This window comes from Panthera leo, chromosome D2, assembly GCF_018350215.1.
Source record: "Panthera leo isolate Ple1 chromosome D2, P.leo_Ple1_pat1.1, whole genome shotgun sequence".
NCBI classification, from domain to species: domain Eukaryota; kingdom Metazoa; phylum Chordata; class Mammalia; order Carnivora; family Felidae; genus Panthera; species Panthera leo.
Window position 1 is genome coordinate 28,928,365 of NC_056689.1, and position 25,464 is coordinate 28,953,828.

The 25,464-nt window shown below is 40.4% G+C and overlaps 1 protein-coding gene across 1 annotated transcript; it reads right to left on the minus strand.

Annotated features, from left to right (window-relative positions):
- Positions 1–4,096: 4,096 nt before the first annotated feature.
- On the minus strand, positions 4,097–25,464 carry PBLD (phenazine biosynthesis like protein domain containing). The gene is made up of 9 exons (XM_042908966.1): positions 25,381–25,464; positions 15,166–15,265; positions 14,712–14,810; positions 11,890–11,999; positions 11,777–11,806; positions 9,213–9,301; positions 8,774–8,952; positions 6,055–6,117; positions 4,097–4,946 (listed from the first exon to the last, which is right to left on the minus strand). The coding sequence occupies exons 1-9, from the start codon at positions 25,462–25,464 to the stop codon at positions 4,834–4,836; spliced, it is 867 nt and encodes a 288-aa protein (XP_042764900.1). The 3' UTR covers positions 4,097–4,833.

Genomic DNA, 25,464 nt, shown 5'->3' on the forward strand with positions numbered 1-25,464 from the left:
CTCTTTTCCAAAGTGGCTGCACCAGTTTTTATTCCCACCAGCAGTGCAAAAGAGATCCTCTTTCTCCGCATCCTCGCCAACATCTGTTGTTGCCTGAGTTGTTAATGTTAGCCATTGCCATTCTGACAGGTGTGAGGTGTTATCTCATTGTGGTTTTGATTTGTATTTTCCCCTGATGATCAGTGATGTTGAGCATTTTTTCATGTGTTGGCCATCTGGATGTCTTCCTTGGAGACATTTTGCCTGTTTTGTTCATGTCTTTTGCCCATTTCTTCACTGTATTATTTGGTTTGGGGGTATTGAGTTTGCTAAGTTCTTTATAGTCTTTGGATACTAACCCTTTATCTGACATGTCATTTGCAAATATCTCCTCCAATTCCATTGGTTGCCTTTTAGTTTTGCTGATTCTTTCCTTCTCTGTGCAGAAGCTTTTTATTTTGAGGAGGTCCCAATAGTTCATTTTTGCTTTTGTTTCCCTTGCCTCCAGAGATGTGTTGAGTAAGAAGTTGCTGTGGCCAAGATGAAAGAGGTTTTTGCCTGCTTTCTCCTTGAGGATTTTGATGGCTTCCTGTCTTACATTTAGGTCTTTCATCCATTTTGAGTTTATTTTTGTGTATGGTGTAAGAAAGTGGTCCAGATTCATTTTTCTGCATGTCGCTGTCCAGTTTTCCCAGCACCACTTGCTGAAGAGACTGTCTTTATTCCACTGAATATTTTTTCCTGCTTTGTCAAAGATTAGTTGGCCATATGTTTGTGGGTCCATTTCTGGGTTCTCTATTCTGTTCCACTGATCTGAGTGTTCTTGTGCCAGTACCATACTGTCTTGATGATTACAGCTTTGTAGTACAGCTTGAAGTCTGGGATTGTGATGCCTCCTGCTTTGGTTTTCTTTTTCAAGATTGCTTTAGCTACTCAGGGTCTTTTCTGGTTTCATACAAATTTTAGGATTGTTTGTTCTAGCTCTGTGAAGAATGCTGGTGTTATTTTGATAGGGAGAAGTAACTTGTTGTTTTTTAATTGAAGTATCATTGACATGATTACTTTCTTTTTTAAGAGTCCCTATATTTTAGAGCTAAATTCAGAAATATTTACCAATGAATGTATATGACGTCTGTCTGGAGTTTGCTTCAAAATAATCCAGAGGGGGAGGAGAAGTAAGTGGAGGCATAAATAATTGGCCATGAGTGGGAAATTGTTGAACCTGGGTGATAGGTTCATAGGAGCTCATTATATATTCTCTCTACTTTTCTTATATGTTTGAAATTTTTAGAATAAAATTAAAAATAAATAAATAAATAAACAGCATGTGTATCTATTGCTACAAAACTAATTACCTCACAACCTAGTAATTTAAAACAAACATTTATTATCTAAGTTTCTGTAGGTCAGAAATCTGGCACAGCTTATGCTGGTGTGTCTGGTTCAGGGTCTCACAAGGCTGCAGAACTACAGGTATCCCAGTCTTGAGGGGTTGGAGGATGTGCTTCGAAGCTCATTCGTGTGGCTGTTGATCAGCCGCTCCTTATGGCAGTTCACAAGGGGCAGCTGGCTTCCCACAGAGCAAGTGATGAGAAACACACACACACACACACACACACACACCCCTACCAAAACAGAAAATGCAGTCTTTAATAATATAATCTCAGGAGTGATATACCATCACTTCTGAATATTCTATTCGTCACACAGACCAACCCTGGTGAAATGGGAGCGGACTGCACAAGGGTCTGAATAGCAGAAGGTGGGATCATTGACAGCCATTTTGGAGGCAGGCTACCATACATGGTGCATAAGGCAAAAACGGAGTGCTGTCCAAATTATTCTTGAAAATCCTGTAAATAACCTATAAAGCATAGAAGACAGATATACCAGTGCACAAGCCCAATACTGCCAGTTTTTCCTCTAGTGCTGGAACACTTCACTGTTTTGTTGAGTGCCAGATAAAGTTGTTGGCTTGAATTAGGGACCATGGGCATTCCAAAAATAAATATACTTAAACCCTAAAATCACATTTGGCCATGCCATGAGCATGTATAGTTAAATTCAAGTAAATTAAATGCATTATGATGGGATTCTAATGCATTGTTAGAGTGGGAAAGCTTTTGTCTTGGTGACATCTGCCATTTAGGTCCGTTTTGCTGACTCTCTTTGTTTCAGCTCCGCAGTAATAAAGCAGCTTTCTGATTAAAATTTGGCTTCCCAGGGGCGCCTGGGTGGCTCAGTCCATTAGGCATCCGACTTCGGCTTAGGTCATGATCTCAAGGTTTGTGAGTTCAAGCCCCATGTCAGGCTCTGTGCTGACAGCTCAGAGCCTGGAGCCTGCTTTGGATTCTCTGTCTCCTTCTGTCTCTGCCCCTACCCCACTTGTGCTCTGTCTCTCTCTGTCTCTCAAAAATAAATAAATGTAAAAAAAATTTTTTAATAAAATTTGGCTTCCCAAACATATATGCAAATGCTGAAAAAAAATGCTCTGCTCTAATCCATTCCATGATTATTACATTTCTCATTATAATATTAAAAATTGGTATTCTGGCTTTATACATCAGTCTCTATGCACTAGGTAAATGTGAGTCTGCATCTGAAAGATAGATTCACTCTTGGTACATTTACATAATAGGCTTCTGAGCCTGCACCCCTGTGCCCCTGGACTATGATGAATTTACCCTAGTAATGCCACTCTAGGGGGTGCCATCTGAGTGACCTAAAAATCTTCCCCAGGTGTGGCAGCTATATTCACCATACACAGCACATATCCATGAGCTCCGCCACATTTCTCAGTTCCCTTGCTCTTAGATGGTGTATGTGACCAGTACTGGCCAATAAGCTGTGAACAGAATTGACACCTATCATTTCTGAGCCAAACATAGTGAGATTTCCATGCACTCTTTCCTCCTGCTGCAGCAACCATGGAGGCCACATGTTGAAATAGCAGAGTGCAAAATCAGACTAAAAGTACACTTATCAAGGGGCGCCTGGGTGGCCCCATCAGTTAATCGTCCAATTCTTGATTTCGACTCAGGTCATGATCTCACAGTCCATGGAAACAAGCCCTGAGTTGGACTCTGCGCTGACAGCACGGAGCCTGCTTGGGATTCTCTCTCTCTCTCCCTCTCTCATTGCCCCTCCCCTGCTGGTGTGCGCTCTCTCTCTCTCTCTCTCTCTCAAAATAAATAAACATTTTTTTTAAGTACACTTATCGTGATAGGCCCTGAGTATAAAGAATTGTTGAATTGCTATATTGCATACCTGAAACTAAAACAACACTAATATAATTATACCAGAATTTTAAAGATAAATAATTTTTTAAAAAGAACTTAGCATATATTTGGGAGATAAAATTCAGACCCTTTCAACTATGCATTTATATAAAATCATTCATACAATTCAGTCCCAGGTTGAGAAAACTGTACACTCTGTGAAAACCCTCCAGTGATTCTCACCCTTGGTGTCATACTGATGAATTGTGATAAACTGTGAGATGTGTGGCTCATTAAGTTAAAACCCTAGTTACTCATTAAGTTAAAACCCTGAAGCTAGGGAATTGTTTACTTCATTGGAAATTAGGGGAAAATCAAGATTACTGCTATAATAAATTCACTGTCACATGCCTTAACAAAAAGAAATAAAAATAGAAAACATGGTAGCAGTAAGGTGACAAAAATTGGGACACTACAGGAATTTCTAACTCATTAGCTTACAGTTTCTGAGATGGCTGAGAATTGCCATCAATGAGATCACCTGAAACAAACACTTAATGACTTGAAAAAGTCCCCATCCCAAAGTCAATTATAGGTATCCATATTATAGATGTCACTGAATTGAAATTCATGTTAAAACTAATTTTATGGGGCGCCTGGGTGGCGCAGTCGGTTAAGCGTCCGACTTCAGCCAGGTCACGATCTCGCGGTCCTTGAGTTCGAGCCCCGCGTCGGGCTCTGGGCTGATGGCTCGGAGCCTGGAGCCTGTTTCCGATTCTGTGTCTCCCTCTCTCTCTGCCCCTCCCCCGTTCATGCTCTGTCTCTCTCTGTCCCAAAAATAAATAAAAAACGTTGAAAAAAAAACCCTAATTTTATTAAAATAAGAGAATAAAGCCTTTTTAAGTTATCACTCTAAATCTATATATCAAGATAAAGATATTATATTACTTTTAGTATTTAATTTTACTACCACACTAGTACACATACATTTCTTGAAATTTCTGGGGTTTTTGGTTATTCTATGTCCTGATTTTTAGTTATTGAACATGAGTCTGTCCCAATAAGGGAGTAATTTTTTAGGTGCATTAAAATGACTCCTAATCTTACCCTCTGACACATATGAACAGCTTTTGCCTTTTTATCTTCATGACGCATATTCATCCATATAAATTCATACTATTCATAGACATAGCATAACATTGCTAACATTTTATAGTCCGCTGTAATTTCCTTTCTTGGCACTATATCATGAGATATTTTTCTATATTTCCACATAGTTATTAGGTCTTTTTAATGTCTGCAAAATATTCTATCAGATACTCACACCTAAGTTTAAATGGTTTGATCTTACTCCTCATAAATTTGTTCCTCATTCTGTGATTGGTAGTCTTAATCAAAGGTGACGACATTAGTCTTCATTACTGGTTACTTACATTTCAAATATGGGTAGAGCCGAAACTCCATTAGTTAATTAGTCAGGAAGCATTATTAAATTTCCATTAAAATGTCTTCATTTTTCTATTTCTAACATGAGGATTAATTTCTGCGTGAACTTGGTAAAAGCATCCTCTCACATTTCTTTTTACGCAGAAAATACTTAGTCATTCAAAATAGCAGCATGGAACCACAACCACCTCTAGGCTGTCAGAGTGCCCTCTAAAACAATAGCAGTGCCACCTCTAATGTCAACTCGTCCATCAGGACGCAGTGAAATCTCCAGTTCTCCTCCTCGGCAGGAACACTGAAAGGCTAAAGAAAACATAATACAAGTCACAAATTAATATTGTTTGTTTCCACCCTTTTTAATTAACATAACATAGTGAAAGACCTCTTATTATAAGCTCTAGAATCTTCCCAGCTCAGTTTAAAATAAATTCCTTCATCTGTCCAGAGTACTGCCCTGCCCTGTTCTCCTGAGCACTGAGGAATCACAAACACAACTGATCCACAAAACACACAGCTCCACATCTTTTCTTCCTGAGCCATTTCCTCTATCACTTCCTGTAATGTCCCAGATACACTCCACCTATAGCTTCCTCCCTGCTTCTATCCAGGAGTAAACAAGGAAATGTGATAAGATAGAGGCATGGACTAGAAGTCTAAGGAGATAAACAGGGGTGATCTTGGCCCTCCTGAGAGAGCCTCATCTTCCTGGGCCTAAAGAGGACAGAGGGAGTTTGTTCACTAATTGTGCTTATCAAGCAACCACACGTCAGGCAAACAAGAGGCACAGCCTCAGTCTTCCTGGAGTTCAGTGCGTAGGGGAGTAACTAGACCACAAGCTGCCATCCCCAAATCAGAGTTACCCGACCCTAACCCTCCCACTAAGGCCTAACCCTCCCACTAAGTAAGACCTCCATCCCATAGGGTCAGGCTCCTACTTTGATTAGTGCAACTGTGTAACCTCCCTTGGCTGCAATCTATTTTTCTCTACACCCAAGCAATATATTAATCATTAGGGACTTAATTCAAAAGGAGTTTTTTCGATTCAATCCTATGACTAGCAATGGCAGTATGGAACTTTGGTGATCATCCACTCTCAACTAACTAACCTCATTGGGCCAAAGTTACACAGCTTGTTGATTCTATTCAACAAATGCTTATTGGACACTCACTGTATTAGAAGTGTGTCTATGTGTTGGGAGGAACAGAGGTGGAAGATGTTTGGGGTGGAAGATGTTCTGAGTAGAGGATTCAGGGTGAAGGAATTTAAAATCTTTCATTTTCATGTGGGTTTTTCATGAAAAAAACTTGCATGACATTTTATTACATTTTCAAGTAAATAGTATATATGAGAAGGAATGCTAGCTTCAAGTTCACAAATGTTTTAAAAATTGGAAAAAAAACCCTGCCGTACCATGCATGTCTTTCTTCCCCAGTTGCTGAGACCAGTAGCTGCTGAGAACGGCATGGGCAGACCCTTAAAAGAAGTGAAGTTATGATACAAAAACAGGAGTGACTTTGTGGTAAATTTATAAGCAATTACAAACAACTATCCAATTTGACTAAACCTTAGATGGCTTAGCCACAGCTGAGTGTGGAATTATGAATGGAGGTAGAAACGAAGATACAGAATTTATGGATAAGCTCCTCCAAATGATGTATCTCTTATGTTTTACACTTTCTGAAGGCTGAATTAAACTGCAGGGTTATTTTTATAATTTTTTAATTTGAGTATAATTGATACAAAATGTTATATTAGTTTCAGGTATACAAGATAGTGATTCAATTTCTCTATGTGTTATGGTATACTCACCACAAGTGTAGCTACTGTCCATCACCACATGCTATTACAATATCATTGACTATATTCCCTATGCTCTGCCTTTTATTCCTGTGACTTACTCATTCCATAGCTGGAAACCTGTATATCCTACTCCCTCTCACCCATTTCACCCATCCCCCACTCCTTCCCGCTGGGAACCATGAGTTTGTTCTCTGTATTTATAGGTTTGATTCTGCTTTTTATTTGTTTATTCATTTGTTTTGTCTCTTATTCCACATATAAGTGAAATCATATGGTATTTATCTTTCTCTGCCTGATTTATTTCATTTAGCATAATACCTCTATGTCCATCCACGTTGTTGCAAATGGAAAAATATCTCATTCTTTTTTATTGCTGCGTAATATTCGTGTGTGTGTGTGTGTGTATCACACATATCACATATACATGTATCACATCTTCTTTATCCATTCACCTATTGATGGACACTTGGGTTGCTATAAATAGCTGCTATAAACATCAAAGTGCATATATCTTTTTGAATTAAACTGCAGGTTTTAATTTTTGTCCTATCAGTTCATTGTCAGCACATGGTAGGAAGATCAAGGGCTTCACATAAATCTTTCTCTATCTTTCAAGGAAAATATCTCCTTCCCCCTAGGATGAACATGCAAAGAAAAGTGGGAACTATGACAAAAGGTTAAATTTTCCACCAAGCCAACTTTTTCAGGCTTTTGGTACTAATAGAACTTTCTTTTAGTGAGACATTTTTTTCACTGGATTGTACCCTAGTTTTATATCAGTGAATAGATATTAAAATGAAGGAAAAAAATATAAAGTAATAACTGACAGGGGCACCTGGGTGGCTCAGTCAGTTAAGCGTCCAACTTCAGCTCAGATCATGATCTCGCAGTTTGTGAGTTTGAGCCCCACGTTGGGCTCTGTGCTGGCAGCTCAGATTCTGTGTCTCCCTCTCTCTCTGCCCCTCCCCTGCTTGCGCTCTGTCTCTCTCTCTCAAAAATAAATAAACTTTAAAAAATAATAAAGTAATAACTGACAGAAAAGTCTCTGGGGGAAGAAAAGGATGGGTTTTCTTTAGGAAAACTTATCAGATGTTATGAGGGATCCACCTAGGATGACCAAACATCCCAGTTTGCCCAAGACTGTCCTGGTTTTATCACCAAAGGTCCTGTAGGCTGAGAAATGCCTCAGTCCCAAGCAAACTGAGATGGTTGGTCATCATGTCCAAAGACCTTCCCACTTTAGAAAAGCATTATTACAGGGGAAAACACTTGCCCTCTGTACCAATTAAAACCTTTTAGAAGCAGCTGTGCGGGTGTAAATGCAGTCAAAACTTCTTTTCCATGGGGGAGCGCTGAGCTGTACTTTTTGGATGTCATTGGGCATTCTCCTGAGTCCTTAAAAGTGCTTTGCTGAGCTTTGAATTTCACGTGTTTTCTCAGAGAGTAACTAAGTCAAAGTCCTGAAACCATTCCAGCCTCTGCCTTCTGACCAGAGCAGGAGCCTCAAAGTTCCTTCCCAGCCTCCTTCTGCCCCAGCCACCATCCCATCCACCAGCCTCCTCCATCAAGCATTCCCTTCTTTTTCTCCTCAGCCCACTCTTCTCAAAGAGCATGAGAGGAGGAAGCTTCACATCCTTGCCCATCTTCGATTTCATCCCTCTGCTTCCGGCTGGCAGATCTTGAATAACCCTGTCCCCAAACCCATCCCACCCACTTTGGGGGTAGGCTGGGAAAGCTCTTCCTGTCCCTATTTCCCACCTACAACCCAGGAGTTTATCCTTCAAAAACCAAATCTTATCTAGATGTCAGCGATCATGCAGGCTGGTCATTGAAAAAGAAACAAAAGGCTTTGGGACTGTAGTGGACATCAGCCCCTGAATTTTGCAAATGGCAGATCTGGAAGTGTTGGTTCAGGGAGCCAGTTTTATCGTTACTATTAAAATAGCTAATAGTTATTGGGCACTTATGTGACAGGTACTGTGCTAAGCACTTACCATGCATTATCTTTATATAACCCTATGAGGTAATACTCATATTTTATAGAGGAGGGAACAGAAATTTTTAAAAGTTAAGTCATTTGCTCCAGGTCAACAGCTAGGAAAGTAGGATGTAAACTCAGACTGTCTGACATAAGGCTGCTATACTGCCTGCTTAATTCTGTAGTTGTCACATGAAACTTCAGTGAAGGAATGGGGGCAGGGGAGATAAGGAAACAGAAACAACTCAAAACCCAAGCAACCTGAAAAGTCATGTGAAGGGCACTTAAACAGCTATTTGTTATCCTCCTCCTTCATTGTTGAACCATCCCCAGGACCCAGTCAAAAAGTACCTGTTACAGGGTCTTCAGCCACACCAACCCACGGTGCAAAATATCTGGAGTAAAAGTCAAATGCTTGGCTCTGCCCTCCAGGCTCTCCTTTAAGGGTGAGAATGAGTCCTTTCACCTTTCCTGTGTTTTCCACTTGCAGAAGATTCTGTGTGTTCACCTTCAGGTTCTCCAAAAATGACCTTGTTCATAAATAGGACCCATTAGGACAAACCCATCCCACAGACCACTACACAGACTCTCTAAAGCAAGATAGGGTGCAGCTTGAGCAAACAGCTCAGCAGTCAGGGAGGAAAGCAAGTTGAATATCTTGCTACCTGGGAACAAAACTCTGACTACATAAATGATGGTTTGACTGGACATAGCACAAACAAAACGAGAGCTATAAATATGGGTTCTCAGCCCTCCCCAAAGTGCTGACAAAGCCAAAAATCTTGTTTACCTCTTGTAAGTATCACTGAGCCGGACAAGGAGCTTTCGGGTATCTGGAGAATAGCGGATGTCCTGGACCAGTGTATCACCTATGGCAGTCTGTGGAGACAGACCAAAAACTCCTCAGGAGTGCCTCCTGGGTCAAATCATTGATCTTCTGTGTGGGGAAAAACCTCTCATGAGCATCTCCTGTGTGCCAGGCATAGCCAACATCTCCAATCCTAAGAGTTTTAGTTCAGTTTCAGCTCTCAAGGTGTTGCCCAAGGAAGGCTAGTTTCCTGGAGACCGGAGACCTTTAAGGGGGTTGAGCTTACCCTCTGAGAGCCAAAGATAGGCATTGTTCACAAGTATTACTATGTGCCTCCACACTCTACTCTTTCAAGTGTGCATTTTCCTCGCAAATAAAGAGGAAGACTTAGAGAGGCCCAGGGACAGGGACGGACACACACACACACACACACACACACACACACACTCACACACCTTGACCCAGATCTGAGGGGCCCTGGAGTCAAAGCTCTGAATCTGTCTACTGTCTGTAGAAATGGGGGCCTCAGGCCCATCTCTTAACATTGTTGTGAAGATTAAATGAAATATATATGTGGTCGCCCTGGGTGGCTCAGTTGGTTGAGTGTCCGACTTCAGCTCAGGTCATGATCTCACGTTTGTGGGTTCAAGCCCCGCATCAGGCTCTGTGCTGACAGCTCCAAGCCTGGGGTCTGCTTCAGATTCTGTGTCTCCCTCTCTCTCTACCTCTCCCCTGCTTGCAGTCTGTCTCTCTCGGTCTCTCAAAAAAATAAAATGTTAAAAAAAAAACTTTTTTTAAAAAAGAAGAAAAAAAGAAAGAATATACATGGAGTCCCAGCATCAGCAAACAGGAGATTCTATATGGCAAGGACTCAGGGCCAGCAGTTTGAATAAAAGTGGGGACTAGACCACTCATCTTAACACTACTCTGTTTGGCAAGCACTGTTTTCACTCAGACTGTGTGCTGTGGATCAGTAACATAGCAACATTTACTAAAGATACTTTCATTCACGCTCTACCTAAGACTGCACACAATCTTGCTCATATCCTAGAACATTATTTGTGTGATTGGTTGTTGATTTGGAGTGCTGAGATTATAAGGGGGGAAAAGCCTCTCCAAGTCACCCTTTGGCACCACCACTGGCTGTAGGCAGAGCAGATGAGAATTACACAGTAGTGATCTGACCATCATTAGGTCGCTTCAGGTTCTCTAATCTTCTCTAGGGGCTGAGATGTTCCAGGTCCCAAAACCAAGACTCCATCCACTTTGGGTGATGCCTCAACTGTCTGCCCCTGTTTCCACAGCTGAATAATGTCCGTCCCTCTAGAAATGGAAACTCTGGCAGCCAGATCCCATCTGCTCTTGGGGACTTTCAGTTTCTCAGAAGGATTATTCAACCCTCCTCTGCATGAATTCTTATGTCAATTTGAAAGTCTAATTCTCAGCTGAGAATCTTATTGTTAGTTTCTAGGAACATAAAATGACAATACTCGCTATAACTAACTCTTTATCGTGCCCATTTTACAAATGCTGAGCCTCAGGCATAAAGATACCAGGTTAAGTTCTTTCTACCATGACCAAGGTCTATGCTATGAATATTTTCCACTTTCTTGACAACATGCTTAAAGTAGTTCATTTATGAATTTGGCTTGTCTTCCAAAACCTGAGCCACAGGTGGGGCTGAGTGTAAAATCAGAATCTATAATCCTTACTGCTACTCTTTGAAAACAATAGACAATATAAGACACTAAACAGATTATAAATGCTTTAGTTGAAAAGTCAATGAGAAACACCCCAGTGGCACCCACAAAGGCCATTTTACAGAATTTTTTTTTTTTTGTCGCTGCAGCCCTTGTCCTGGTCTTGACCAGTCCCTTCCTTCTCTACAAACTAAGTACCTGGTCATCCAGAGCTGCTCTGCCCCTCTGGCATCTCCACAGGATGACCATAGTGCATACTTCACTGGGGAACAGTGAGAATTACAGGAGATATTGCATGTGAAATGCTTATTAGCACCTGGTACTGCACAGGGAGACTCTCCAAAATGTTTATTATCATTATTGTTATTCTTGTTATTAAGACCCACCCCTATATAGACCTCCAGAGGAAGGCAGACTCTGAATCTTGCCTTCTGTCTCAACTTAGCCAGACTTTCCTGCCCTCCTCCATCAAAGCACAGCTCCCTGACCTCAGCCTCATTCTCCACCACAGAAATTAGGATCGCCCTGCCAGGCAGCTTCCATTCTTCTTTCTCTCAGCCACCACACAGCAGTCTGTCCTCCCCTTACCTTCATGGAAGCTAATACTGACAATGAAGGGTCAGGGAAAATTGCTCAACCTTCTCACCAAATAACATTCAGTATTAAAATCCACACCTCAAATGCACTGCGCACTCTTCATCCGAGCTTAGACTGGAACATTTACACTGATAGAAGGCCTATCTTTGGGGGTCAAAGGCTACTGATCCTTTGTGTTCAAACAACAGATCAGACCAGATGTTCAAATGACCAGATCACATGAGCTTAAGTTTAATTCCTTTCACCAACCTTTATCAAGTCATCCACTTCATGGAAGTCCTAGATGAGGAGAAGAGACAAGACCGTTGTAAAACAGGCAAGCTGTCAGTTGTATACAGTTCATGGCAATAATTAGAGCTTACCTGGGGGTGAGTTGGATAAAGAGGCAGATCCAGGATGATACCATCCTGTGCTCTTCTGGCCGTTAGTTCCCCACTCAGAGTGACAAAGGTTAGAGTGCTATTCACATTTTCTGGCCAAAAAAAAGAGTCTTACTTTTGTCAATTATACAGGAATTTTGAGAGAAAATCAAGAAATAGGAAAATAAACTTTGTTATATACTTACATATCTGTTTTGATCACTATTGTGTTTCCCTAGATTCTGTGGCAGTGCTGCCTTTTCCCATAAGGAGGGGTCCAAGTTTGCCTTACTGTGGTCCAGAGTAGAGAAAGGCATCCCTGGACTCTCACTTGAGAACCGAGAATATAACTGATTGGACTTGACATCATACTGCAAGGCTTCAAATGCCAGCTTCTTTTAGCTTACTAACTCTGCCTTTGAGCAAACTATTTAACCTCCTTAAGCCTCCATTTCCTCATCAATAAAATGGGGTAAAAATTAAACCTACCTCATAGGGATGCAATAGTGTTTTCTAATGCAGATTTTTAAATATACACTATAGAGTTACAAATAATACTAGTCTAAGATATGCCAAAGGGATGACAAATAGAATATACAAATTATGAACAACAGTCTAAAGGAACAAATCAAGCTTACCCTAAATAAACCAAGCTATACATAAAATTATCATTTGAAGATTGAGCCTTCATGTTACTGATACAACTTGGGCCACTTATCTGACCTCATTGTGGGTAACATTTTTAGTGAAAACAAAGATTTATGACCTAATTCTTTCCTCCCCCTTAATATTTCTGTGAAACTTAACCATATCTAAAAGGTAAGGAAATTTGGCATTGTCAATTAACTTTCACTGACTATAAAATTTATACTCTAAAACCCAAAGTTTAATTTTTCTTATTATAATTGGTGGAATACATTATTATTTACAAAGCACCTTTTCATAACTTATATAACCTTAAGACCACCCTATGGGGGATCTGAAGGTTATTATTCCAAGTCTCTGCCTCACTTCAACCAATGTGGGGTTTCAAAAGACACTCAATCCAACTTCAGTAAAATCTACTTTTCAAGACTGAGTTCCTAAACAATATTTCAGGATACTTTCCTGCCTTCAGGAAAAGGGTTCTTGTCCCCTATCCACAGAAACCAAAATTGTCTTTTTAAGACATATAATGGATTACATTGTAGAGGAGCCTTGACCTGACTCTCAATGTTATCTCCTGCCAGTCACCCCCAAGAAGCTCCAGCCACTCCTAGTATACAGGCTGCATCTCAAGGGCTTTGCATTTGCTGCTACCTCTGACTCCTTCTCACAGTCTAGCTCTTTGTACAGATGGCTTCATATTCTTCAGCCTGAAGGTCCCTTCTCTAGTGCATGCTGTTGTCCAAAATCTCACTCAACCTTCCCCTCTCAAGGCAAGGACTAGGTGAGGCAAGGAAATACAGAGGAACAAATTTAAGGAGGCATCTGCTCTCAGGTACAGCCTGAAGGCTTGATTTTCTCCCCCTTCACCCAACCCCAACCGGGTTGTGGAAGGTGTTGGTGACCAACAGCTCTCAGCTGAGTCCCACTCTGTGAATTGCCCTTGGGTGAGTAGAGCTATTTTACCCAAGGTCATGCTGCTTTTCTGGGCATTGGAGGCTGGTCAATGGAAGGTACAAAGGCCTAAACTTTTGCTTCTATTTAGAACTATACTACTTAAAGAACCTTCGCAGCTTTAGACCTCCCTGTGGATTTGGCCTAGGCCTTTCTTTGTTGCTACCACTTTGCAGTTCACCTTCTCGCTCTTGTATTCCACTTTCTTTACTCCCCTACAAACATTGATCCCAAGAATACTGCCCGCAGTTCTTCCGGCATGCAGTGTGTCTCAGAGTCCACTTCCTGGGGAAACTCGCCCTGTAACACCTTCCCTACCACCTCCATCTAAGTAACTCCCCAGAGAACCTCCTTTTCCAACTCTGCACTCACTACAGTTACCCTCTGTCATATCGTCCTGTGTATTTCCTTGTTTAACTTCCTGTTTGTTGTCTACACCTATTCATGGTTACTTCCATCTCCACTTTTAGGGCATTTCTAGGCATCTCTCCCCTACCCCATTCCCACAAAGCCCTGACCTTTATTACACTAAATGTAGCTAGGATGAAAACTGGTAGGATTGAGGTCCTGCATCATCTCTTCATAAGGTAAATGTGTATAGTCAGGGCTCATGAATCTTCAGAGTAAAGAATCTCTTGTGATGGGCGTTTGGCTGGCACAGTCTGTAGAGTATGTGACTCTTGATCTCGGGGTCCTGAGTTCAAGACCCACATTGGGTGTACAGTTTACAGAAGAAGGAGGAGGAGGAGGAGGAGAAAGAAAAAGGAAAGAAAGAAAGAAAAAGAAAGAAAGAAAGAAAGAAAGAAAGAAAAGAAAGGAAGGAAGAAAAAAAAGAAGAAGAAAGAAGCAGCAGCAGCAGCTGCTGCTCTTGCAAAATGAATTTCAATGTGGGTGGGGACATATTCAGAGCAAAAAGTGCCTTATGGTTCCCAGATATCACATCATGTGAGATGCCTGTTGTGTCTCACAAGCTCACCCGCTGTGTTGGTCAGAGACCAGAGAACTCCTCTTCAAAATAAAATGGCATTCTAGAGAACACTGACCATGGCTTTCCAACATGCCTGGCACATATTCAGGAAGGCCAAAGTCTCGGGGGCTGTTTTTGTTTTGGTGTACCGAATTGCATGAAATAGATTCTGTGATGTCTTTATACCAGTATCTTTGAGAATTTTTTTAAATATTGGCTATTTGCTAAATGATGGGTTCATAAAAGAAAATCACATTACTTATTTTGTAAAACAGCACAGCTGCGGAAGCCAGGGTAGCATGGCCACAGAGAGGAACCTCAGTCGCTGGCGTAAACCACCTTAATCCAAAGCAGGAACCTTCAGAGGAAGAAAAACCAAAGAGAAATGAGATCATTCCTATACAAGTGGGTCACAAATTTTTTATTTTCTTACTCTTTTCTAGATATTTCCCTAGCATGATTAATAGCTGAAAGGAGGAATGAAGGAGGCCAGCATCGTCAGGCTCCCCAGTGCTGATCTGGAGCTGAAATGTTCAAATCACCCAACACCTGCTCCCCGAGATGAACTGAAAACTAAATCAGAATCTCCCCCTGCTCTTCTCCTATCTGCATGCAAATAGTAAATAGGCATCTCTCTTAAATATCATTCCCCACTGGAAAAGCAGCTTCTGGTATCATTCAAGAATGGCTTTTAAAAAAAAAAGCATATTTACTTTGTGTAAAGTTATCAGTTGGGTGCAGTTTTCGGATAAAAGCAGTTTCAGAGAGGTTCATTTCTCTTGCAATTTTTTGATGCATGTCTTCATCCAATTTCTAAATTAGAAACAAAAGTTTATTGAGATTCCAGAAAAACAAATCAGACTTCCTTGGACAGCAACTGCCATTAGTTAATGATATAGCTTTTTTAATATTAGAAGTTACATGCTTCACAGGAAATAATTGCCAAGGAAGTCCAGATACTTTTACAAAGGTTGTTTCTCAGAAATCTATGCTTGTAGCACCCTTCATAGGTTGTAGATGCTCGGAGCTGGAACAGACTCTGGAAAACCTACTGGCCTGGCCTATCTTTCATCAGACTATTATCTAATCTGTCTGAGAGCCTATACTCTCTTCTAAATAATCTCCACAAAGAGAAACTTCACAATCTTCCTTTCTTGTTGAATAAAAAGATGTTCAGCATGCACTCTGGGTAGGCTGGCCCATTCTGCCCCCATTTATACATGCATTTCCTTTTATAAGTCAGGCCTCAGGCCAGAGCTCACCTCCTTCAGGAAGCCTTCCAGACCACTGTGTCTAAAGGCTTTGTCTCCTCCCAGTGCTTAGGCCACCTGAATTTACCCAGTGTATCCCTTCGCTGTCTGTCTCCCACCATCTGAGGGGACATTATGAAGGGATATTATGAAGGCATACAATGTGCTACCTTGCTTTGTCCTGGCTTAGAACAATGTTCTGTATTCATCCCAGAATGGTAGGAGCTCACTAAACATTTGCTGAAAGAATACATTATTCACTTCATCCTCCTTTTTATTTTGTTTTTTATGTGACCTCTATGCCCAACTTGGAGCTTGAATTCATGACTCTGATATCAATAGTCACATGCTGTACTGACTGAGCCAGCCAGGCACCCCACTTTATCTTCATTTTAAAAACCCTCAGTATATCCGTGAGTTCGAGCCCCGCGTCAGGCTCTGGGCTGATGGCTCGGAGCCTGGAGCCTGTTTCCGATTCTGTGTCTCCCTCTCTCTCTGCCCCTCCCCCGTTCATGCTCTGTCTCTCTCTGTCCCAAAAATAAATAAAAAACGTTGAAAAAAAAATAAAAAAAAAAAAAAAAAAAAAAAAAAAAAAAAAAAAAAAAAAAAAAAACCCTCAGTATAGAGGGTTGATGGGGGGTGGGAGGGAGGGCAGGGTGGGTGATGGGTATTGAGGAGGGCACCTTTTGGGATGAGCACTGGGTGTTGTATGGAAACCAATTTGACAGTAAATTTCATATATTAAAAAATTAAAAAAAAACCCTCAGTATAGATATTTTTACTTGTATATAACGAAATCAAATACAGAGAGGTTATGTAATATCCTAAGGTCATAATATGCCTAATAAATGGTAGCGTGGTTAAGAGTGTGGACTTTGTAAGTGGTAACAACTAGTGAATCTAGAGGAAGGGTATATGGATATTCATTGTACCATTCTCAAACTTTTCTGTAAGTTTTTAATTTTTCAGAAAATGGTAAAAAAATAATGTGAATTTGTATCCTGGGTCAGGTCCTAGTAGCAGTGCAAGAGTGGGGAAGTCACTTATCTCATGGAGCCTCAGTTTCCACACCTTTAAAAATGAGGAGAACAGGAACACCTGGATGGCTCAGTTGGTTGAACGTCCAACTCTTGATTTCAGCTCAGGTCATGATCTCATGGTTCGGGTTTGCGGGATCGAGCACCGCATTGGACTCTGTGCTGACAACACAGAGGCTGCTTGGGATTCTCTCTCCCTCTCTCTCTGCCCCTCCCCTGATCAAGCTCGTGTGTGCTCTCTCTTGCTCTCTCTCTCAAAATAAATAGACAAACTTTAAAATAGACAACAGTACTTAAGTGAAAGAGTTACTGTAGAGACACATAAAATACACACACACACACACACACACACACACACACACACATTCCTCTTAAGAAAAAAAATGGGTCAGAAATATGCGTTTTCCTTTAGAGAATGAAAATCAACTTTTTAATCAACAAATGCTCACTAGTTAGATTTAAATTCTAAAGAAGTCTCAAGACAAATGTATTTTTGCTTTGGCCAAATGTACTATTCCTGAGCCCCTGAAACCCAGAAATAAGATTTACAACTTTATACTAATAAATTCATAATTCACTTATCTGACTTATGTAAATTAAACACCCATTCTCTTTTAGTTGATGCACATTCTTTGGAAACACTTTCCACACACTCATATAAGGCACAAAATAGTGGTTATTTTTTAAACTATCAGCTAATATAAAAATCCTAGTGGACTTACTAAGCTATTCTTAAAGGAACACCGTATTCAAAACCTATAGATGCTCTGTAGTCCTATAGAAAGAGAAATTACTTAAGAAATTGATATTTATTGGGATGCCTGGGTGTCTCAGTCAGCTAAACACCTGGCTCTTGGTTTCAGCTCAGGTCATGATTTCGTGGTTCGTGACTTCAAGTCCCACATCAGATTCTGCACTAACAGGGTGGAGCCTGCTTAGAATTCTCTCTCTCTCTTTCTGCCCTTCCCCCTCTCACTCTCTCTCTCCCTCTTTCTCTTTCTCAAAATAAATAAATAAACTTAAAAAAAAAAGAAATTGGTATTTATTGCCTGAAAACCCAAACATAACACAATGGTTTTGTGTTTTAGTTAATATTTTCCTTTCAAAAGATTAAATCAAATAATGCACATAAAGTGCTCATCACAGTGCCCAACACATAGTAATTACTTGATAAATGTTAGCTTTTATTTTGAGTGGCTCAAAGCCCATGCTTTAACCAGCCACACTTCTCTTCCTCTCCATAACAAAGACAAACTATTATTATCCCTTTAACACACTGCAAACAGGAAAAACAATGTCTATCAGAGAAGATGGATTCTTGCAACATTTCTCAGGGAAGGCAGAAATCAGTCAATTACCAAGTGCTGTGCTAGGCCAGCAGCATCAGCACCACTACTGAAGAAATTTGTTAGAAATGCAGAGTCTCAGGCCCCACCCCAGACCTTCTGAATCAGAGTCCTCATATTTTTAAAGATTTTTATTTTGGGGGTGCCTGGGTGGCTCAGTTTGTAAGTGTCTGACTCTAGATTTCATTTCAGGTCATGATCTCCCAGTTTGTGAGTTCGAGCCCTGTGTTGGGCTCTGCACTGATAGCACGGAGCCTGCTTGGGATTCTCTCTCTCCCTCTGTCTCTGGCCCTCCCCTGCTCTCTCTCTCAAAAATAAATATAAAAAAAAAAAAGATTTTCATTTCTAAGTAATCTCTACACCCAACATGGGGCTCAAACTCATGACCCTGAGATCAAGAGTCACATGCTCTACCAACTGAGCCAGCCAGGTGCCCCTGGAATCTCCATTTTTTTTTTTTTTTACTAGATCTCTAAGTGATCCATGTGCACATTAAAGTTTGAGAAACCCTGGTGTATAAGATATGGACCCATGTTCAATGGGGTTAGCATCTTGCAGGGAATCAAGACAGACGCAGCAACAATGAGCAACACCAGAGAGTATATAATTGAGACACATAGATTTTGACAATAAATACTCTAGGACTTTTTTAAAATTTTTTTTAAATGTTTGTTCATTTTTGAGAGACAGACCATGAGCTGGGAAGAGGCAGAGAGAGAGGGAGACACAGAATCTGAAGCAGGCTCCAGGCACACAGCTGGATGTGGGGATCAAACTCACAAACAGTGAGATCATGACCTGAGCTGAAGTCAGACGCTTAAGTGATTGAGCCACCCAGGTACCCCAATACTCTAGGACTTTAAAGATGAAGCTATGAGGTAGACTTAGGAAAAGGACAAATTTTGGTGAGTTGGACAGGAAAGTTTGTGCAAAGAGCTTTATACTGGGGATGTTTCTTGGGCAACTCACTTGACCTCACTTCTGTTCTTGTTAACTCCTTGACACTCTAGGATTCCGTGAGCCGAGGCAAGGAGAATTAGGATGGTAGTAATGAAATGGCATGAACACCTGTCACACCTGTGGGCCCAGAGAGTAAGTAGTCCCACCTGAGTGGGGGCGGGGTGAGTCTGCTGGGCATCCCAGCCAATAAGGTAACAATGTTAAGAAGCACTCCTCGCAGGGGCACCTGGGTGGTTCAGCAGGTTAAGCATCTGACTTCAGCTCAGGTCATGATCTCACGGTTCATGGGTTTGAGCCCTCTCAGGCTCTGCTGACACCTCAGAGCCTGGAGCCTGCTTCGGATTCTGTGCCCCCCCACCCCGCCCCTCCCCTACTTGCACTCTCTCTCTCAAAATAAGTAAACATTAAAAAAAATTTTTTTAAAAAAGGAGCACTTCTTGCAGTCCACTGAATGTTCTGTGTGGAAACTGGCCCACATGTCTGTGCATACAACACCCTCGAGAAACTGGGAGCCAACTAATTCCCTAGTACAGACCTCAGTGGTGATTGAAGGCGTAATAAAGAAAAGACTGTGCTGGTCTTTCCAGATTTGCCTCTGCGGCTGCAGGAACCTGTGGTGCCTGCCAATCCTTCCTCTATCTGATCTGGCCAAACTCCTTATCCTCATCCTTCCTTTCTTTGTCTACTTCTTCCCTCTACCTTTACAACAAGAGTCTCAAAATTCATTAAAGCATCCCACATTATAGCCAAGCTCACCATCTATTGGTAATAGATTTCTTTGCAAATGGGCTTGTTTGCACATCAGCTAGAACACACACTTCATGACTGTCAGCTCTTTAGTCCTCTCTACCTCGATGTATTGCACCAATTGCAATTTGAATTTCTGTGGCTCTAATTTCTGTCCCAGGACACTTAAAATGCACTTGTTATTTGTCTGCAGGACCAGAGACTGTAGAAAGTTTGATAGTAGCAGCTCTCAAATTCAGGCAGCTGAATTTCTACACTGGAACAAAAGGTCAAGGTAATGGTGAATCGTGAGAGGGCTAATGTTGTTTCAACTTTGAGAGCTTTAGAAGAGACTGCATTCATTCAAAAAACTGAATTTTTGTTCTAATAATTTTTTTCATTTTACCCTAAAGTTGTTTATTTTCAAATGCAGCACATCAAGGTTACACACCAACAACTGTTAATTCTCTTCCTCTAATATCCATTTCCCTTTGGCAATCTCATGAGTCAAATTTCCAACAGCAAAAACAGAGGCATGGTTGTTTTTCTGAGTTCCAGTGTACTGCATTGGGACACTAAGGTATCCTCACCATTTGGCCCACAAACATTAATGATCAGAAAATCAGAGCAAAGTTTTAAAATACTCCCATCTTGTGGCAGTTTAGAAACATGACAGTCAAAACATGATAGTCCTGCTATCGTTCCCAGTTCATTTGTCCCTCTGCTGTAGATGGATCCCAACAAAGGAAACACACTTGGATATGGAAAGTTGTAAATCATCCAGGAAGAAACAGGAGCTTCCTTATGAGGCACTTGTATTTCATATTTTGAAGTTATGTCCACACAATGCAGCACTCAAACTGTAGGCCATCTTTGGTTGTTCCTGATGGTTCTTACGGGTGCCTAGTCTCTCCAGCTCCATCATAGAACCCAAAGCTCATACTCACCTTGCATACCCCGCCCACCCCACCTCACCAATGAGAATAAAAGATCAGTAGTTGTTAGCTAGAACTCTTAGAGATTTTTGCCATAATTTAATTAATTAATAGATTTACTTTCACTCAATAGCTATTTAGTGCCTGACATGTGCTAGGCCATGTGTAATAGAACAAGTTAGAATAGGTTAAGATTTCATAGAATGTGCAGTCTAGTGAGGAAGACAGGCATTAAATGAATTTCAAGAGTGATGCATGCTACCAACTGGGAAGTAAGGGATGCCGTGGGAGAACATGTCTACTGTGGTGATGAGTATGATGGGTTAAAAGCATGGGCCGTGCAGTCAGGCAGACCTGGGGTGGGGATCCTGAAGTCAGCCACTTAGGTAATTACTTAACCTTCCTCTGCCTCTGTCTTCGAATTTGTAAAATGGGATAATAAGACCTACTCTTAGAGTAGATGTAAGGATAAAATGAGATAACATATAAAAAGCAATTTAGCACAGTATCTGGCTGAACCTGCCTGAAGTCATTGCTTCCAAAGCTGAGGGTTATGTGCTAGAAGAGAGTGATGTAGAAATTCCCACATCAGCGTCTCCTCCCTTGCATTTCTCTCTTCCCTCAAATACTGGGCAAGAGAAAACCCTTCAATGGCCTAGAAAAATCTTCTCTGCACTCTTCATCCCTTTTCTGGCCATAAAAATGAGATATGACTTTGGAATTCCTGAGAAACCCCAGGAGCCTCTGACCCGGTAGAGGCACACAGAGCCAGTGATCCTCTAAGGAAGGGCACCAGGTTTGGAAATGGCCACTGCGTCATAAGCTTCCCCACATGAGTTAAAGCACAAACTGAACTGAACACAGTAGTGCTGTATACTTGTTTTTCCTTAAATACATAACACACCAAGCTGTAAAGAAGCCTTCGTTACCCTCTAAATTTAACCAGGAAAACTGGAACAGCGAGTTGTTTAGGAACTAAAATGAAGCATTCCTCTTTAAAAGTGCAAAGCCAATCCTCCTTACTGTCCCTGGAAATGTTTGGGTTAGTGTTTAAAAGAATACACACACACACATATGTATATATGTGAATATTATATTGATTGTGGCATAGTGTCCAGCACATGGTACGTGGCCAGGAGATGCCAGCTGAATTGGAATAAATGTATATTCTAGGCACGCAACAAAGCTGTTTTTATAGATAATTTTAACAGGAAAACTCAAGAATAAACCACTGTTTAGGGGTGCCTGGCTCAAATGGAAGAATGTGCGACTCTTGATCTCGGGGTCATGAGTTCAAACCCCATGTTGGGTATAGAGAATACTAAAAAAAATAAATAAAAACTTTTAAAACAAACAAAACAAATATTAAAGACTGTTTAAAAGATCCTCTGAAACAGTGGTTTTCAACTGGGGGCAATTTTTTATTGTCATGATAGGGAAAAGGGAAGACTGCTATCATCTAGTGGGTAGAAGCCAAGGATACGGCCAACACTGCAGATGACAACCTCACCCTACAAAGAACTACCCAGTTCTGCCACTGTTGAGAAACCCCACCCTAAACATACACCCACAAACAACACCTACGTACAACAACAACAACAACAAAACAACTTGAGGCTTTGTTAGAATATGAAGGAGAATAATTACAGGCTCCCTACCCCTATTGATATGTTATTTTCATTAATTAACACTGTTTTACAAAAGAATAAACAGCATATCACCCCTTATCACTACCATAGCCCTCTGACCCATTCAAGTTTTTGGTCATGAATTCCTGTAGTTGTTACACAGCTATCAAAGTAAAATATCTGTTTCATTTTTTAAAATATTGTTTCTATACATTTTTATACCTGTACATGATCTTTATTGTCAAATTGATTGTCCAGCATTTGAGGACACCATCAAGTTTTTAAGGTTTTCAATATTTTTTTCAATTATCTGTTCCATATTCCATTTAGCCCTTAATCAGTTTTTATTTTCAGCTAATGTACAGCATTAAAAGTTACTCGCGTGAAAATTCTTTAAATGGACTTGTCTAGAAAGGAAAACAAAAGAAACTTTACAATATTCTAGAAGCTCTTGGAATGTTGTTAGCCAGAATTTTTTTTTTTTTTTCTTTCCTTCCAGAAGTCTTTTATCAAGTATTGAAACAGCTCAAAGAGCAATTACTTTGTCTTTAGTCTGCCCACCAAGTTTTTTGCGATTAGTCTCATCTCGGTCAAATTTTTAAATAATTTTAAACAAAACAAAACAAAAAAGAACATCCCTTTGAAGCCCTTCACTTAAAATCTGAAGTAGTTTCCCATCTGAAAAATCCAACATTGTTCTGTTCTCTGAGTCCCTCTTGTACATCTTTTAGCCTTTGTGGTAACTGTTGAATAATGATCAGGTTTACATGTCTGTTTTTCCCACTAGACTTTGAGCACCTCAAAGGCAGGCAAACTTACTCAACTTTGTACCTCCTGTCCCTACCCCAAAGCCTGGCTCGTGGCAGATATGGACAAATATTTGTAGAATACAGTAATGACAGGCTAAACACTGACCAAATTATGGGAAACATTACAAGGTTTAACAGTTATTTGTCTCTGATATTTTCCTAAGTTTATTTGTGTTCTCTCTAGGTGTTTCAGGTATCCACTGTGTCCAACCATGGGTAAAAGAATCCAAGGGCATAAACCACAGTTTACACTTCCACTCTAATTTTTATTGCTTATGAATTGAGAAAAGTGCCAAGTTAGCCTCTAGGAGAACAGGATTCCCCAGACCACAGAATAGGAAACTAGCAAACTATTCTTTAGATATCTATTCAGTTGTCTCTGGCAGGCCACCAAATTAGCCTGGTCCCACAGGTCCAAAGCCTGGAAATGAATTGGGAGAGCATCCCTGAATCGTGGGCTTCCTCATTTTCTTTTTCTTTCTTCCATTCTTACTGAAGCATATTGCTTTGAACTATGCTAAGTTCTCTGCTTAAATTTTTATGTCCTGGTTTTTCCAAATATATAAAAAACATGTAAAATATAATTGAAGAGCGAGAAAAAGGCTCCGGTGTGTAGTACATGTACTGGAAGTAAAAGGAATAAATTGAAGAATATTGCTAATTCTTGTCATTTGGTGAAAATTGAGTATATAAATCACTAGAAACTATTTTCAGAACTCTTCGAGGAGATTACATGAGGACATGCGACAAATACACTAAGTCTCTTAAGCAATTTCATTCATTTCCACAATTCCTTGACATGAAGCTGTTTGCCAGATTATTTCTAAAGAAAGTTCACGATTTAGAATCTGGTTGTTAATCATTCTCTCAATAATCCTCCCAAGCTCTTGTGTTACTTGGTAAAGCCTATTAACTTAATTACTTCCTGCATTTTATGGTTGGAAGATGCCAGCTGCAAGGTTGCATAATGAATGTATCCTTAAGGACAAGATGAGGACTTTTCATCACCATTTTGCTGCTCTGCTTGAGGGAGAAAGTGTACCAAGTGTACCAAGAACTCAATCAACAGCATTCACCCATCTCAGTAAAACCCCAGCCATTCTTCATCTTGAGAGCACAATAGAATCACTTGGGGAAACTTTAAAAAACAGTGCTGCCTGGGTTCCACCCCTAGAGATTCTGGGATGCACTTGAGCATAGGAATTTTAAAGCTCCTTGGGTGATTTTAATATACAATTTGACATTCATTGCACTTAAAGTCTCCAACACACACTTGGCCCAGCTTAGTAAAACTTATTTAAGATCATCAAATGCTTACTGTGTTTTCGAAGTAATTCTCAGGCAATCTGCTCTTGCACTAACTGCTCTGAGTGGAAGGGCTCCTTGGCTTGTTTCCTAATACCCAGGTACCAACACAAAGCACTGAAGGTCAGTGAATATTTAACTATTCTGTTAATACTCATCCTAACCAAAAGCCATTTTTAAAATAAGACTTTTAGGGGGCACCTGGGTGGCTCAGTCGGTTAAGCATCCAACTTTGACTCAGGTCATGATCTCCCAGTTCATGGGTTTGAGCCCTGTATGGGGCTCTCTGCTCTCAGGGCAGAGCCTGCTTTGGATCCTCAGTCCCCCGCCCCCTCTTTCTGCCCCTCCACCCACTCTCTCTCAAAAATGATTACCAAAAATGAATAAACTTTTTTTTTAAACGAGACTTTCAAGAAAAAAGTTCTCCCTACATTAGAGCTTAATTACCACTTAATTACTTAATTCTTTGCAAAATGTTTCATTTACTTGGTCCTGAAAAGAATTTCTAATTGTCTGAACTATAGCTAAGGTTAAAGATATCCAGCTAAAATCTTTTATGTTAAATATAATATCATCCATGTCTGGTCACATAAAACTCATCTAATTTCATTCGCTTTCACATTTGGTGCTCACTAAATGAAAACCTGATGGCTAAAAATGAGCTCTATATCTTTTTTTTTTCTTAATAGGTTCTAGTTCTTCCTTACGTAAGTCTTTATTTTTCTAGACTTAAAGCATCTGGGTGTAAGCATTCTCATCATATAATTTGGTCAAAATCAACTTGCAGACATAAACATCGCTGATATCATTTGACAAAGAACACAAACCAAAGACAAACAGGTGGGTCTGATTGTTGTTGTTGTTTTTAAGAAATATTTGGTTCTACGGGAATCTAGAATTTTAAGCACCGCACTTCAAAACCAAGTACTTACATTTTCCAGAAGACAAACAGCAGCAGGATTCCCGTGAAATGCTTTTGCTGTAAATGCATCTACTGTGAAAATAGGGAGCTTCAT

Excerpts from the sequence above, each read along its gene's own strand:
- PBLD (XM_042908966.1), bottom strand. The coding sequence starts at position 25,464 with ATGAAGCTCCCTATTTTCACAGTAGATGCATTTACAGCAAAAGCATTT. Across the intron at positions 11,807-11,889 it reads TTTATCCAACTCACCCCCAG|GACTTCCATGAAGTGGATGA; the intron begins GTAAGCTCTAAT and ends CTCCTCATCTAG. Across the intron at positions 4,947-6,054 it reads GGGGAAGAAAGACATGCATG|CCTTTCAGTGTTCCTGCCGA; the intron begins GTACGGCAGGGT and ends TGTTTTCTTTAG.